Source organism: Choristoneura fumiferana, chromosome 20 (genome assembly GCF_025370935.1).
Source record: "Choristoneura fumiferana chromosome 20, NRCan_CFum_1, whole genome shotgun sequence".
Classification (NCBI taxonomy): Eukaryota; Metazoa; Arthropoda; class Insecta; order Lepidoptera; family Tortricidae; genus Choristoneura; species Choristoneura fumiferana.
The window spans coordinates 14,913,834-14,931,633 of NC_133491.1; the positions used below are offsets into that span (position 1 = coordinate 14,913,834).

General features: G+C 38.4%; 2 protein-coding genes across 3 annotated transcripts in view; both read left to right on the forward strand.

Annotated features, from left to right (window-relative positions):
- The window catches only part of HGTX (HGTX homeodomain transcription factor), a 104,545-nt gene that overhangs the window by 52,750 nt on the left and 33,995 nt on the right, over positions 1 to 17,800 (forward strand). The gene's annotated exons all lie outside the window — the stretch shown is intronic.
- The window catches only part of LOC141439351 (uncharacterized), a 40,674-nt gene continuing 32,144 nt past the window's right edge, over positions 9,271 to 17,800 (forward strand). The window contains exons 1-4 of the mRNA XM_074103637.1: positions 9,271 to 9,974; positions 10,170 to 10,266; positions 10,851 to 10,937; positions 11,625 to 11,711. Of these exons, the coding sequence (XP_073959738.1) occupies positions 9,962 to 9,974; positions 10,170 to 10,266; positions 10,851 to 10,937; positions 11,625 to 11,711 (284 nt within the window). The 5' untranslated portion in view covers positions 9,271 to 9,961. The remainder of the gene's footprint in view (positions 9,975 to 10,169; positions 10,267 to 10,850; positions 10,938 to 11,624; positions 11,712 to 17,800) is intronic.

The following is a 17,800-nucleotide window of genomic DNA, read 5'->3' on the forward strand; positions in this document are numbered from 1 at the left end:
GAGAGGAGGCCTGTGCCCAGCAGTGGGACGTATATAGCTGGGATTGAAGTAAAAGCCACAGAAATGGGTTTACCTTATGTTAAGTACCTAATAGTAAATAGTGTCTATAATTGTAATTAGTCCGTCAGTTAGATTACTAGAATATAAATTGGACATGTATTTTTTGTAAAACAAAGGAATACGATACCAAATCCCTATTCTTCTTAAAGCGCTTCTGTTTATTACCGTTCGAGCGGCAACTGACAATTTCTAAGGGGATTGAAGGCATGTCGCGACTGCTTAGGAAAAAACAAGTAGACCCATCATGTATGTCGTCACTACTTTGAAAAAATCTCGTATCTCAAATCAATACGTCAACAAAATTGAACCTTGACCCAATGGTCATAAAGTGCACTCAGAAAAGTTATCCATTTTGAGATACGAGTTTTTTGTAAAGTAGTGACGATGTATAACAATTTCAAAATAAACTTTGAGCCAGCCAGAAACCATTCCTCACCGCGGCTCCGAGACTAATGAAATTCCTCCGCCGCAATCCTCGGCCCTCTTGAATTAAATCTGTTTCTCCACTGGAATACGAATCGCCAATTCCGCGGACCCCGTCTAGCGGAAAAGCTAGGATACTCCGCTCATGGTGGCCATTTGCTAAATGAGTTTAGGCCATCTTTGTGAGCTTATTAACATAGAGTGGTTTTAGATCTCCATTTAACTACAATTTAAAACCACCATCTACCTAGTAATTAACGATGACGGCTATTTTTAATAATCTACAATTGAACTACACTATTTTAACTTACTTTCGCTACCTACTCCAAATTCTTACATTTTTAAAGGAGCAATTATTGTAAAGTATTTATGTACCTACAATACAATACAATACTCTCTTCATTGTACACCAGAAATAGTAAGCGATACAGAAAACAGGTATGTACAGTCAGCATCAAAAGTACACTTTCGTACTTTGTCGTTTTACAGCCACGTAGGTACTAAACGCCATGCAAGATTGTCGATGTGTCAATGCGACAGAGTAAAAAAGTGATGATGCTGACTGTACAACACAGAGAGAAAATTACAAGGTATGTATGGTAGGTAGGTTAAGTATTTATTTATATCAAGTATCTCGGAAAAGGCTCTAACGATTTCGACCATATGTATTTCCTAAGTAAACATAGGTACAGCAATTGCTCATTTCAAGGTATAGATAAGGTGTACATACCTATTATAGGCACACTACATAGCACGCGCACACTAAAATAACATTTATACCGCTTAAATATGAACCGCATGCGTTGATTTAATACCTCAACGTTGGCAGCGCATCAGCAGAGATCTAAATATTATTGATCCAAACATTAAGTCGATGTGCGATGGTGATGTTGGCGCACTCTCCGCGACCGTTTACAGTCGGATGAGTGCTGCAAGTGTTGATGTTTCGTTATTATTCGGGACGTTATATGATCATTAATCTAATACTATGTCTGTTTGACTGACTTTCTGCCAAGTTTCTTGCGGCGCATTCTTGTTGGCAATGATGGTCTTTCCGAAAGCGCTGGTAGTTTCAAAAATGACGTGTACAAGTGCCCATTGCGGCCTTATTCCTGAATAAATGATTTGAATTTGAATTTTTAATTCGAATTTGAATTTTGAATTTGTTCTCGTGCTGTGTCTGTTAACTTGAAGAAAATGCAAGTTGTAGTGACCGGGCCGCATAGCTCGAAGAACAAAACCGTTGGGGGCGAAAGGTTCTAATCTCGAGTGGCGACCACGAATCGGAAGGCGAAGCGTTGGCAGGCAGGCCTCCCACTAGATTGACTGACGACATCATGAGAGTTGCGGGCAACCGGTGGATTCAAGTGGCGAGTTTTCGTTCATGGTGGCGGCATTCTAAGGGAGTCTTTGTTGAGCAGCGGACGTTTTTCCGGCTGATGATGATGAGCATGATGACTATGTCTGTTAGTTGTCACTTTGCGGAGGTTCATGTTAATGAAAGAACCTTATATCGTGCTCCTGCGTTACCACATACAAGCGAGTCATGTAAGAGGTTCTAGCTCACATAGGGACAGTCGAGGTTACAGTCTTTACACTTTAGTACCTTGTCACTGTATGCCTTTTGACAATTTTATACAAAAGTTTAAATACGAAGTAACAACGAACTAAAGTGTAAAGATATATCTTTGACTTCAAAATGTACCTAACCTATGGAATAAAAGAACACCGGCTTCTGCAAATCACTCGTCTCTACTTTTAAGTTGTTGTATGACAGTTATTAAAGTAATAAAACGTCGAGGTTCCCAAGTTTTTGAGGGGATTTTAAATAAATTTCTTGTTTATTTGGATCATAATAAAAATGTCGCAAGAATCCAGATTCCCGACCATCTGGTATTACCATTCGGTACCCTAAAATCAATGTAAGTCACTGTTCACGAAGAAGAACAATTTTAACAACCGTACGTGTGATGAATTTGGAACATTTATTTGGCAAATAAACCGCCAAAACTCAAGGCAACAATAAACTTACTTAACTGCAAAACTTTGGCGGAACGCAAATAAAAGTCTATAATGGAGTCAGACGCAAAATACATAAATGGGCATCATTCCAACTCGACCTCAGAACAAGTCAATTTCGAGCAAAGAAAATGGTGCAACATTTAAATATTCAGGCGAGTGGCGGGAACAAGGGTTCCCGCAATCCCGTAATCCCGGCGATCCCGCGATCCCGGCGGGACACAAGAGGCAATTAACCTACTTGTTTGATCAGCGGGCTCACCCGGGCTCGACTTACATGTTAACACTCGTTCGGGAGGGATCGGTCGTCGAGCATGACATGCGTGTTCCACTAATAGGTAGACCTGATGTTGATCCTGACCTTGAACTATTTATTTTATATTTTTGATTTACAGTTAATTCTTCTTCATATTTCTATTTTCTTTAATTATTTATCTATACTTACAGCGTGTATTTTTAATACAACAACAGATTTTATGGGTCGGTAAGGGTCCTAATAAACACGGTTCCATATTATAAGTTATTACAAAATACGACTTTTTTTCCTTAACATAATAATTTGCAAGCAATGTATCACGAATTCGTTTTTATTACGAGTAGATAAGTACTTCGCACTTGCTCACGTGATAACTATCACAGATCCGCTTCTCTATCGTCTACATTGTTGCTCGGAAAATTGCAGGTGGACCTTGTGCATGGTCCGCCGGGATTGCTACCACCATTTTGCTCGCTAATCCTGCCGTGAAGCGTGCAATGTTGTGTTTCGGCGTGGAGAGTAAGACAGCCGGTGAAATTACTGGCACTTGAGGTATTCCATCTTAGGCCTCCAGGTTGGCAACGCAGATGTTTATGGGCAGTGGTGATCTCTTACCATCAGGAGATCCACCTGCTCGTTTGCCATCCAGTCAAATAAAAAAAAACGAAAATTAATTAGGTACAATCAGGTAATTAATGCTGAACAGATTTTTTTTTGGAATATCGCTTCACCGATTGAAACCAGCGATTGGTAACTTTTTGTGTTTGTATACAAAATACTTCAAAACGGCTGCACCTATTTAATTAAACTTAAGTTTGTTCTTTACGTAATTACGTAAACAACGAGACTTCTCTTGCCAATTGTCAGAATTGTATGCAAGAGAAATCTCCATACAAAGCGTGAGTGAGTGGGTGAGACAGAAGATGCTCAAAGGATAAATTTAGTCCCACTCGTAATTAACACTAAGGTAGCAAATGGGCCCATCAGTTCTCTACGTAGGTAATTATAGTTTCAGTTAGTTTCCGAGCAAATAAGCGAATTGTATTTTATCAGAGCGTCACAGATTTATAAGAACGGTCTATATCTGGCCCAATACTACGAAGTGCAAAATTCGAACTTCGTCTCTTGCCGTCCCGCTGACGCTTATGTTATTCTATACGTGAGTGAGAGGGACGATACGATACGAACTTCGATTTTCGAATTTCGTAGTAGCCCCCCAGGTCGATACTCGGGCTTCGAACGAAGACGGATTGGTTTACATCTCCATTATCTGGTATTTTACTGAAATTTAGTATAAATATCATGTTAAAATCATGATACTTAACGCCGCACCGCCCTTTTGACGCCGACCTAGGCCTCATTCTGTGAAACACCTCCGCTGTATTGTATTTTTAGAATCCGAATAAGAATTTCATAGAAACAACCTCTTGTCAGTAAGAATGTCACCGTGAAATATTACAGTTTAAAAGGTAGTGAAATTGTAATAAAAATAAATCCATCGTAGTTTAGGTTTTTGCCTATGGCCTTTTGATCAGAGGATCGTGAGTTCGAATCCGGATCCTCGCCTCTAACGCTTTCGGAAATTAAGTAAGTGCGATATTTCATTTAAAATTTCAGCATAAGATTTTCGGTAAAAGAAAATATCGTTTGTCACGAGGTACACCTGTGACGCTTCTCTATGGTGTGTACAAAATTCCCGAGGCACTCTTGGCATAGCCAACGATGATGATGGTAACGCATTTAAAACGAGCATCGCCGATAACAAACTGATATTGAAGTAGAGGCAACCTGGCCAATAGTCTCCTGTGACGTTGATAGCGGCAACGAAGAGCTCCGTCCGGAACTCCGAACAGCAAACAAACGGACGACCGGCTCTGTCCGCGCCCGGAAATCAATCTGATTCGGCACCCGCGGGCGTCGCCGGCGCGGCGACAAGCGACGAGATTTAGCTACTCTTGGATAGTTTTAAAGTGGTCTATGCCAAGGCCGGCCAAACCCAGGCCCGCTAAGACATTTCTATTTGCTCCGCCAATATTTCTTGTCTATAATTTTAGTAGTTAGGTACCTACCTCTAAAAGTAGTAGCCCGGCGCCGACTCAGACTTAAAAAAAACGCCTCCTACAAAATCTAATGCACAGCCTTATAAAACTCATGGCTCATGCCACCATTTGACTTGCTAATTCTGCCGCCAAGCAGCAGTGCTTGCACTTTTGAACGTGAAACTACCGTGAGACTCACTTATATTAAATGACAGTAACAGATAACTCATGTCTTAAATCGAGTTTAGCTCGACATGTTTCGGGCACGACTAGTCGTGCGAGCAGAGCGGTGGTGCGTAGTGCGTGTGTTGCGGCAGCCGCCGAGTCGCGTGCTCCTATGAAGAAGGGCTACGAAATAGCCCGAAACATGTCGACCTAAACTGGATTTAAGACGTGAGTTATCCGTTACAATATCATATAATATGAGTACTTGCACTATTGAGTTCCAACGTATAGAGAGTAGACAGCCGATGAAATTATTGGCACATAAAGTATCCCATTTATCCCTAGCATCACAAGCAATCTGCTAGTGTTGTAGACATCAGAATCTGTGGGTATGCTTACTTATTATCAAGTGAAAAACTTGCTTGCAGCTGGAGCTCTTTGAAGACCGTTCAGTAAAATTAAAGATTACAAGTCAATATGTATGTATTATTGTACATATTACTATCAGCGTTATTTTGCCACAACCATGCTCCCGCCAGCCCGCTGAGGAGTAAAGAACAAACTAATTAAATGAATCCCACTTTCCTCCAGCGCTTAGGTATGTCGCTTGGCCGCGTCCGCGCAGCGGGAGATTCTCACGGAAATACAATGCGCCGTTTCAAACGCTCTCCTACAACGCTTTATATCAGTTCAATAAAAAGAGAGAATGAAAATGATTTTCAAAATAAGATCGAAAATATAAACTGAGACATGGATGCACAGAAAAACAAGAAAAAGAGACCAATCATAATTTTGATTAGTAGCGACATCTCTTGTCTGGGTGAGCGGTTAGTTACGAAAGAATGTGACGTCTCTCGATGAGAGCGGAACATAGATGCCGCTAGTGCTGCTGCATAAGTAGTGTAGTAGAAATAAGCAACCTGAGATATGTATACATAGGAAGAATTCGTGTCTAGATTCCTGTCCAGCGGTGGTGTAGGGGTTATAGCATGCAGCACGAATTGCTGAGGACCTGGATTCGATTCCCAGCGCTGGTCTCTTTTTCTGGTTTTTCTGTGCATCCATGTCTCAGTTTGTATTTTCGATATGGTTTCACGGGATACCCGTAAAAGTAACAAATTTGGAGTTGAAATAAAAAATACAAAAAAACTCCAAAAACCAATCATTCGAAAATAAGATTAGTTATTGGTACTTAAAATAGCACAGAATTAATACTTGGTATGAGGAATAAAAATGTTACGCGAGCTCAAAGCGCAAGACGCGCATAGGCAGTTGTCTCACCGCAGGCGAGGAAACAGTCGGCTATCGACTATTTTATAATTATAGAAACGAACAGAAGATATAAGATTCTGCGTGATTAAAAGAGACACATAATATTAATAGTTGATCGCTGGCTGTTCACACTGCTGGCGATAACTCGCTCTTACATCTTTCTTCGCTAAACTAGATCAGCGATACTCGCCAAGCGATGTTAGCTTGGCGGTTACCCTGATGTCGAGCGAGTGGAGCGAGCGAGTAATCGCCTGTCGCACTCGAACACTCGCTACTCGCTGAGCGACAAAACTACACTTACTTCTCACTGCTCGCCCACTCGTTTCTAGTTCACATTCAAATTCAAATCATTTATTCAGTAACCTAACCTTGATGCCGCACTGAATGCGCAATTGGCACTTTTACACGTCATTTTTTTAAACTACCAGCGCTTTCGGAAAGGCCATCATTGCCAAGAAGAATGCACCGCAAGAAACTAGCAGAAAGTCATTTTTTGAAAGTAAAATACTTAAAAACTAAAGCATAAAATTAAAGAAAAAATTACAAGAAAAGAATGATAATAAGGGATGTATGGAGTTCCTTGTTTACAAAACTAAACATGTAAAACTAAACAAGTTACTCTTCGCTCTACTCGCTACACTCGCTCATCGTCGACGGTGGGACAAGTGCCCATAAAACAGCTGTAAAAGAATACAGTGGAATTTTATGTTGTAATTTTTATATACGTACCTAATTTTTTATGGTCTGTACGTTGTTTAGTATCCCTTTGTTTTTGTTCTATTTTTATATGTCATTTTTCACATTTTCTGAACGAATTTGATTTTGACTCATTGACATGTTAATTGCTCTTATTTCACTGTTTATAAACTGTTTCTGCTTCCTAAATTTGACATTTAAATTATAATTTTAATTTTATTTCCTTGTTTTAACTGCTCTCTAATTGTTATAATTATTTTTAAATTTCATACTAGGTAATTTGGCATTTTTATTTTATTTTTGGTTGATATTTAATTGTTTTTCGAATTTGGTATGTATGTATACCCCTGACATGTATTTACAGTGCATTTTTTCAAAAGATAATTAATTATCTATCTCTATTTATTTTTCCAAGCAGAGATTGTGGTTCAAAAAAGGATAACATTTCATGGACATGACAATACAAAAAACCTGTGCGCTTAACAGCAAAATCACCAAAAAAGCAGCGACATCGGCGCTGAACTGGACTGCAATAGCAATATATTTTCTCTTATTATAAATAGGCTCTGTTTTGTGGGTAGTTTCATATTTCATTAATTATTTATAAAATGCTTGACGGCTCTACGAAATAACCCGTGAGTCCCGGAGTCGTCTCATCAGCGGAGGCGTGAAATGGGAAGCTTCCGGCACCGCATTAGCGAGCGCCGCGCCGTCTGTTTGACGCGAGTTATTTGGATATCGCCAGCATGTTTGAGTGATACGGAAATCGGCTTAAGGAGCGAATAAAATGAACGTTGATACTCGTTACATTAGCCCGGTTCGTGCCCACGAACAGAGTAACTTGGAGACCGATTTTTTTTATCTCATCATGCGAAAATGCTAATAGAAAATGGTGGAAATCTCTATAAGTGTTGCTACAAAACTATATCTTAAATTATATTTTTACTTAGGTAAAGGATGAAGGCTACATAAAATTACTTTTTATGCTCTACCTAGTGCTTGAAGTAAAATCTTCAACAAAGACCGATGCAATCAGGCACCAGTAACCACGAACATGATACCTATAGGTATATTATATAGGTATGATATACACTTCCTAGTTTTTTATAATTCATTATTTTATGTAGATACCTATAACTATGTAAAAGTGTTTTGTAAATTCATATTGCAAGCTTAGGAGGAATCAAATGACGTTATAGGTGTATTCTGCGACCTTTCGAAAGCTTTTGATTGTGTGGATCAAGATACTTTGATTTGTAAGTTAAATTTTTACGGTATTCGTGGCCTCGCTTTAGAACTCATTAAACTTAGGCCGAATTGGAGCCGAAACGAACGTTAGGGAGCTTAAGATTCATTGTGAATCTTGAGAATAGCTGCTCTGGTATTTATTCAAGAGCCTTCAGCAAAATTTCAGAAATTAATCACTTAGGTACAACTCTCAAAAGTCTGAAATGTGAATGAGCTCAAAACGAAACGCCTGCCGCACTATCGAATCTCAGAAGCAAAGCGTTGAAATGCTGCACAAAGTACTCGTCAAAACGAATCAAATGAACCCAAACTCGAGGGGTTTGTGTCGTATCATTACGTAGTTCTTATGGCCACCTTCCAGCTTCATCATCAGATCAGCTCCATGTCATAATAATATTACATTGTCATCCGATTTATATTCATGCAAAATTTCAGCTCAATCGGAAACCGGCAAGCGCATCAAACTTAACTTGCAAGTTAAGTTATTAATACAAGCTTTTTTTTGCTGACTGTACTTTTTGTCAACTTACATTGTCACCCAAACTACATTTGCATACCAAATTTCAAGTCGATGCCATTAACCATTGAAGAGTTCCGTCCTGCGGAGACGATCCTGGCTGGACTACCAGGATGTCACTACCAGATTATTGTTATTGTCACGCAATTTATATAGGTATGCCAAATTTTAAGTCAATCCGTCCACTCGAAGCTGGTCCAATTGCAAGATTTGATTACAGACAGACAGACAGACAAAGGGACGGGTGAAACTAAATAAAAGCTTAAAAATTAAAATTGATTACCTTGCCCACATTTAGCGCAATTTCAAAATAAACAAATTCCCCACGATGGTCAAGCTAGTTAAACATTTATTATATAAAATGTTGTTTCAAAGTGTTGAGCTATCTAAAGCTATACCTACCTACGAGTATTAGTTAGTTCTACCACTGGTTCGGCAGTGCAACTTTATATCAATACAATACTAAGACTCTTTATTGTACACTAGACATGGTAAGCGATACAGAAAACAGATACACAGAGAAAAAAACTTAAACTTTCTGTACCTTTAGATCGGAATTCAGCTATATTGGCTTAAGAGTCCGCAGCAAGCTTGATTCTCCATACAAATCGTAGTTACGTCCTTATTTTAAAATAACAAGTAGCATCATCATGATTTTTTGTAAATACAATGAGATAAGGCATATCTAGGCCTGAAATTAGTTTATGACTCTTGAAATGGTATTACAAAGAAAATAGAACGAGTACAAGTTTTGCATTTTAAGAGCCAAAACCCTGTGCAGTTCGGTTAAATACTACGGCCAAAATATAGTTCAGATTGAAGTCAAAACCTATTTCCGGCATCGACTAAACTATGTAGTTTCATAAGAAAAAGCATTTTTCCGAAATGATTTTGTGGTTTTCAAATGAGAACGAAACTACGAAAATCAGTAAAAAAACTATACATTTTTTATGCGAATCTGCAGCGAATCACTCTAGCGCGGGGGAACGGTACGGGGGAGGGCGGTACGCGCCGCCCTTTGTCCTTGGTTTACGCTGGCCCTGCGTGTGCGTGCGTCGCTCGTTAGTAGTGACTCGTCAGCTGTGCGCGAGAGTTACGTAATATTATTTTGGTGAATTCTCTTCGTATCATAAACGCGATCTAACTACTTACGACTTGGACTGATAACGGATTTGATATTTCTTGGTGATACTGGTGGTGTGTGTGCACATACTGTTCGACGACCTTGGCTTTCTTATATGGACTTTGCATTTTTATGTTACAAAAATGGATAAACAGGGTAAGTACCTACCTAGATGCATTTTAGTCAATATTACCAAGTACTTATAAAAAATGGGTCCATATATCGGCTCGCATACTGACAAACGATGATTTGGACAAAAAATAATTATGGTTTTACTAGAAAAGAGAAAAGAGTACCTATGCGAACTATGGCGCTCCCATAAAAAATAATTATTAATGTTCTTGTTTCCAGAAGTGAAAAGATCATCGAAGACAAGATTATGGTTATCGGCTCGTAGGAAAAAAAAAGGACCGGCTCGTCATAAAAAAGAAAACATTAATCCTAATAGGTAAGTTATAACTAGGACAGTAGCGTAAGATTTTTCTTCCTTGTCCTCTATTACAAGCTTTTATTTAGTTTCACCTGTCCCGATATTTGTCTGTAATCAAATCTTGCATTCGACCAACTTCTAGCAGTCGGATTGACTTGAAATTTTGCATAATTATGTAAATTGCGTGACAATACAATAATCTGGTAGCTGACATCCTGGTAGTCCGGCCAGAATCGTCTCCGAAGGACGGAACTCTTCAACTGTTACAATGTTATCGACTTGTTTTTGGTATAGGTACAAAATAAATGTAGTTTGGGTAACAATGCTAGTAAAGTCGACAAAAAGTACAGTCAGCAAAAAAGCTTGTATTAAAAATGAATTTTCGTACTCGTACCTTTATTTATTATTTTTGTACGACGTAGGTACACCACACAAACTTGTTATTTCACTTATACAGGTCATAGCACTGTAATAGCACATTGTGTATTAGGGCGGTAAGTAAGGTATTACGAACGAAGTATTACCTCTGGTAGTCTCTGTTATTACTTTGACTAATGGCGACTGACGTCATTTCACCATGTATGTATTTTTCACATGTGCAGTACGCTTGGCACCGGAGAGCATGCCAGTGAGCAGTCTGATAGTGATAACAATACCGATCCTCCACCTCAACCTCTAAATTTAAGCAGGTTAGTGTTTTTATTATTATTTTTACTAGTTTACAATCTTTTATTTAACTTGCAATGTATGTACCTATGTACTCGTATGTATGTATGTGAGGCTCAAATCCTGCGAGTTGAATTTGACTCAGTTTCAGTGGTCGAATTGACTTGAAATTTGGTATACTTATGTGAATTGCGTGACAATACAATAATCTGGTAGCTGACATCCTGGTAGTCCGGCCAGGATCGTCTCCGCAGGACGGAATTCTTCAACGGTTAATGGCATCGACTTGAAATTTCGTATGATGTAGTTTAATAGGTAACAATGCTAGTAAAGTCGACAAAAAGTACAGTCAGCAAAAAAAAAGCTTGAACAGATTTTTTTTTTTACCAAAAACTTATTTCACAGCTACTTACGTTTTTCACTTGTAGTTTTATTTTCGCTCTTGACTGCAACTGCACTGAGACTAGTACCTACTCGTACCTATATTGACACGGCTATTAAAGATGATTTCAGTTTATTATCTTGATCGATGTACACCGCACTTCTGTTATTTCACTTATACAGGTCATAGCACTATAATATCCCATTGTTCATTAAGGGCGATAAGTAAGGTATTACGAACGAAGTATTACCTCTGGTAGTCTCTGTTATTACTTTGACTAATGGCGACTGACGTCATTTCACTATGTATGTATTTTTTACATGTGCAGTACGCTTGGCACCGGAGAGCATGCCAGTGAGCAGTCTGATAGTGATAACAATACCGATCCTCCGCCTCAATTTCAAAATTTTAGCAGGTTGGTGTTTTTATTATTATTTTTACAAGCTTTTACCTTGCAATAGTTGCAATGTATGTACCTATGAATGTATGTGCAGGTAAAATCTTGCGAGTTGAATTTGACCCACTTCTTCCACATTTGGTACGGAAAAGTAGTTTGGATGAAAATGCAAGTACAGTCAGCAAAAAGCTTGTATTAAAATGTAGTCGCGCGCACAATATGGCACCGAAAATCGAAACGTATTTTTTGCATAGCGTCACCGGCGTTAGAAGTTTTCTGTAGTAGTGTACGCCTCATAATGCAGTATCAAATATTTATTTCACCGTATACTCTGATTTAACCTTGCATGGTATAAATATAACGTAACTTTTTTTTTCCTTTCAGAAATTTGAGTCCGAGTACTCCGTCCTCGACACCATCATTACAAATTGAACTTGATCATGATAGCAATGAGGAAGTCGTACGTAAAATGACAGGTCGACGAATTTTCAATGTTCAATATTTATTTGAACAAATGAAGGCTGTGGATCATAGTCCATTTAATTGCAGCTTTAAAGATATGGATTTTGTGAAGGAGTCGAGAATCGGATTCCAGTCAACTTTTCTTTTCAAATGCAAAATGTGTGGCAAAAAAGAAGCATTTAATAATGAAAAACTAGAGTCTAAAATTAATAAAAATGTTGTTCAAGCAGTCGTATGTTCGGGTAGTGGCTTTTCCCAATTAGATGAGCTTTGCGCTCATTTAGATATGCCATGTATAGCGGAGAAAACATTTGGAAAGAGAATTTGTTGCTTGGGGATGTTTTAAAAGATATCTCTTTGAAGAGCATGTTTGAGGCAGGACTCGAAGAAAAACAAATGGCAATTGAAAAGGAAACGTAGACGCTGATGGCGTTCCCTACATCACAGTAGTAGCGGACGCATCGTGGGAAAAAGATCATATCGTACCAGCAATTATAATTCATTATCCGGGGTAGCGTGCATTATTGGGTATGAAACTAAAAAGGTTCTCTTTTTAGGAATACGGAATTCTTATTGCTCTGTATGCGCTGTTGCAAGTAATAAAAAGATTGAGGTCAAGAAACATAAATGTTTTAAAAACTGGTCTGGTAGCTCCACAGCAATGGAAGCCGACGGTGTAGTAGAAGGTTTTAATGCAGCATAAATATGCATGGCTTGAAATACACCAAACTTATTGGTGATGGCGATAGCAGTGTCATGAGTGCTTTAAACGAAGCATTGCCATATGGCCACTCCACTGCTATACACAAAATAGAATGCAGTAATCATTTATTACGAAATTATTGCACTAAATTGAGAAATTTGACAAAAAAACTGAAAATAAACAAGGACCTGTCCCTATTATCATGAGGAAATGCCTAAATGATAACATATTGCGACTACGAAAGGCAATTAAAGGAGCAATAGACTTTTCTTCGAAAATGGAAGGGAAAACTTTTACTGAGAAAGTAAATGAATTAAAAAAAGACCTACGAAACGGGCCTTGCACGTTTTTGGTGAGCATGCCACTGCAAAACATATTTTTGTAATGGCCCGAAACCAGGCGAAGAAAACTTCATAGGCCAAATGAAAGATTGTGGCTTGTGGTATGACATATACACCGCTATAAGTCCTATTTTAAACAATGCCGAAAGTCTCCTTATGGGGCAAACAAACAATATTGTTGAGCAGTTTAATGCACTAATCGCAAAATTTATAGGAGGCAAACGAATAAATTACTCCCTTCGTGGATCTTATGAGTCCCGTTGCTACGCAGCTGCTACAAAAAGAAACACCGGGAGTCTTGTAGCAACCATGAGTAAAGTATTAACAAAAAATGAAGAACTGGGGACTTACACGCAGAAGTATGAGAAGAGGCAGGCAGAAAAGGCGAAAGAAAATCAAGCCAAGACAAAAAATCAAAACGAAGAAAACGTATCGCAGGACCCGATGAACATTACGGTGATATCGAAAAAGAACCAGATATGGAAGTTGAGCACTACGAAAAAAGAAAACAAGCACTCTTAGCAGACTTTTCAAAAAGTAAAATAGAACTTGAAAATATCCAAAAAGATACCGTTGGGCAGGCAACGAACCCTGAATGGATCAAACAACGAAAAATACGCCTTACTGCGTCAGTGTTGGTCAAATATGTAAGAGAAGAGCTGCCACGTCGTGTAAAAATATTATAAAAACACTCTTATATAGCAATTTTAAAGGTAGCGATGCTACTAGATACGGCAATGAGAATGAGCCCATCGCTTTAAAGAGACTGAAGCTGCACTAGGAGTGCAAGTATCACCTTGTGGGTTATACATCCTCGAGGAACACCAGTATTTAGGCGCGAGTCCCGACGGAGTCATAGACGAAGAAACAATTGTGGAGATCAAATGCCCAGCTTCGGCGGCAAATATGACGCCAACAGAAGCTATTTTAAAGAAAAAAATTACTTTCTGTGTGTTGGACGAAAGTGATCCTCAGAAAATAAACTGAAGCAAATCACAACTACTTTTATCAAGTACAAGGTCAGTTAAATATTACAAAAAAAGATACTGTATCTTGGTGTGGGACTCCAAAAGGCATATTATTCGAAAAAATCGAAAAGGATACAGGATTCTGGGAGAGCATATTAAATAAATTGAGAAAATTTTACATGGAATGCATACTACCTGAAATTATAGATCCGCGTCTACCTAGAAAGTTACCGATACGAGAGAGTTCTTAAAATAAGCGAATTTTCATACTTGTATGTATTAAAAATAAAACACAATATTGTATGACTTTTTTTATTTTATTCAATACACCCAATCTTCAATGTGTCCAATCAAGTTGATGTTGTAGTCTATAGATATTATACTTTTCACTTCTCATGCTCGTAAAGTTCGTTTTTATGCTGAGATTAAGCGACATAAAATGACTTTTTATGCTCTAGTGCATAAAATAAAATCTTTGTCTAAGACCAAGCTAATCAGGTGTCAACCAGCCACAAACAGAAAGTTTTTAACTTTTTTATTTATTTATATAAAACTAAAAATTAACCAAATCAATCAAAATAAATCAATAAAATAAAAAATAGAATTATGTATATAGTAATTCATGAAAAATAAAAGAAACATAGTAAGTGAACCATTGTTTCCACTGTTGCTATTTCCTCGAATTAATCGAAGTAAAAAGCAGTGTAAAATCGAGCATTAAACCATTTTTCCCTCGACGTGTCTATCCACCCTCGCCGTACCGGAACGAACGTCTTAAAATCGTAAACGTCGTAAAATGGCTCGTTTTATGCTCTTGTTGTACAATCGACTATTTCACTTCTCATGCTCGTAAAGTGCGTGTTCATGCTGCATCTAGGCAACATACAATAACTTTTTATGCTCTAGTGCATAAAGTAGAATCTTCGTCTAAGGTCAAGGCAATCAAGGTGTGAAACCACAAACAAAAGAGTTTCTACATATTTTTTTATTTTTTTACACCTAAAAATCAATCAAATCGATGAAAATAATCAATAAAACTAATATAGTAAAGCATGAAAAATAAAGGTACAAAATAAGTGAACATTTATTTTTACTATTGCTATTTCATTTCTTCGCAAGCGAAGTGAAAAGCAGAGTGTAAAACTCTAGCATTGAGCCCATTTTCCCCTCGACGTTTCTATCCACCCTCGCCGTGGCTCGGGTGGCTATATGAACGTCTCGGGTAAAATTGCTCGTTTTATGCTTTTGTTGTTACAATATACTATTTCATCACACTTGCTCGTAAACAGTGTCGTAAGCTGCAGGCTAACTTGGTTGCAGTCTCCTTAATAAACCTAAGGGCCTTTTTTGGCGTTATGAGTTGTTGCGCGTACTAATACTGCTGCGCGCGCAGGTTCTGCACGACTAGCAGGAGGACCTCGTGCACGCATGTCAGGCACATGCTGCGGGAGGCGGAGGGCGGCTGGTAGCTGGCGCTGCCAAGAACTGCACCAGCGGTATCGGCAATTTTTGTAACAATAATATTTTCTTTTACACATATACAATTTTACTCGCAAATGTGATGAAAACATTGTAAGTCGCACGGGCGGTACTATAATTATGAACATCGACCTAGTCCTCAGTCTTTGACTTTGAGCTTCTAATACTCTCGTTCGTAATTTCTTATTAACCGCCCTTAAGACATAATGTACTATTACGCCACACCTGGCCATAATGTGAGTTTTACCGCCCGCTATGCGTTGGTAAACCCACTTTCTGGCAAGGTGAAGACGTAAAATTGTGTACTCACCATGGGCAGTAAAAAAGTTTTACAGCGTAATGTGTAGTGTAATGTACATTTACGTTTTTGGAACGCCAAAATATACCTAGCCGGTAGCTGCCCTCCCGCGCTGTTATATTTTAATCTTGGTCTGGAGATGTTCTACTGTTATATTCTACTTAGATACTGCAATAATTCACCATTGTATGAAGATATTTTACTGCAATATTGTTACTGTGACATGTCTCTAGCTCCGCCTTCCCGCTAGCGCGCTCTTGCTTTCTTTCTAGCGCCCTGTCTTACTCTAGGTGAAACAACAACATTTAAAGCGTTAGCGCGTGATCTCACGCGGGAGTTGAGCGCTACTTGCTGCGGACTCTTAATCGTTAATGTTTCGCATTTTCACGGCTTCTGAGATAAAAATGGTTTTAATTTCTTTTCTTTGTTGTTTGCTCTACAATGTATTAAAAGCAACTTGTTCTTTAATACGTAGTCCTCAGGCGGTTAATCATTAAGTTCTCAGTTAAGAGCCAAGAAAATACAACTTTTTCTGGCTACTGCCATCAGTTGGACTGGACCCTGGCTTATTGAAACAACAAAGTAGTTAAATGTATCTACTGCATAAATTATTCGTGATAGATTTTTATTTTTAACCCCCGACGCAAAAACGAGGGTTGGTGTCTGTCTTTCTGTCTGTGCTCCATAGCGCTTTAAACGGGTGGATCAATTTGAATGCAAGTTTTTTTTTTGAAAGCAGGTTTTATCAGCCGCCGTTTTTGATATTGGATATCTTGAAGTGACAAAGTCGAGGGTTTTTCCACTTTTATTTAAAAACGTCAATATATATTAAAATATGTTCGTTTTAAAGAAAATAAAATTTTATCACGAATAATTATTGCAGTAGACCATTAACTTATTTTATATTAAGGAACAATTCTCTTATACACTACATTTTCATTTCCATCATTTTTATGGAATAATCGAGAAAAACTAACAAAGATGCAACGTTGCTAGCTCTATATGAATTTGTTATTTCTGTATAATAATATAAGGGGCTGTTTCACCATCCATTGATTACTGTTAACAGACGGTTAAATAAAAGAAAGAAAGAAAGAAGAAATACATTTATTTCACAAACACAAACACAACAATAGTTTAAGTACAAATAGACAACACGTAGGAAAGATATTGTGTCATTGCGGTTTGTGAATAGGACACTGGCTCAGCATAATGCTGAAGCGTTAATAATAAACACCCCAGCGCTGATTTCAGCCAGCACCGTTGGTGACCCTCGGACCGCTACAAAGATATTACTACACAGTTTCATACTATACATAAGACTACATAAATAGATAATTTGATGCCGTCTCTATTTGTTTTGCCTCAAATAGACGGAGACGGCATCACATTTAACCGTCTGTTAACACTAATCAATGGATTGGTGTAAACAGCCCTAAGAATCGTAAATGTACAGGATCGTCCTTAATTTGGCCAAGCGCGAAACCCTCTTGATCTATATCTATCCAGGGCGTTTTTCAACCTCTTGGTTTTACGGCACACTTTTCGTTCATCATAGGTTCACGGCACACCACTACAGACTTGAGTCAGACCGGCGCGTAGAACGTTCCACTCACCCGGCCATTCCTTCCGCTCCATTAGCATAACAACTGACAACTCGAATCGCACAAGTTACGACACAGTTGTTTTCTTACTATTTTCTCATTAAAATAGTTATTCATGATTTCAATGCAGCATACACTTCGCGGCAATCGCGGCACACCTGAAAGTGCACGCGGCATACTGGTGTGCGCGGCAAAACCGGTTGAAAACGTCATCTATACACTTTTATCTCATTAAGTATATTTTTTACTTAG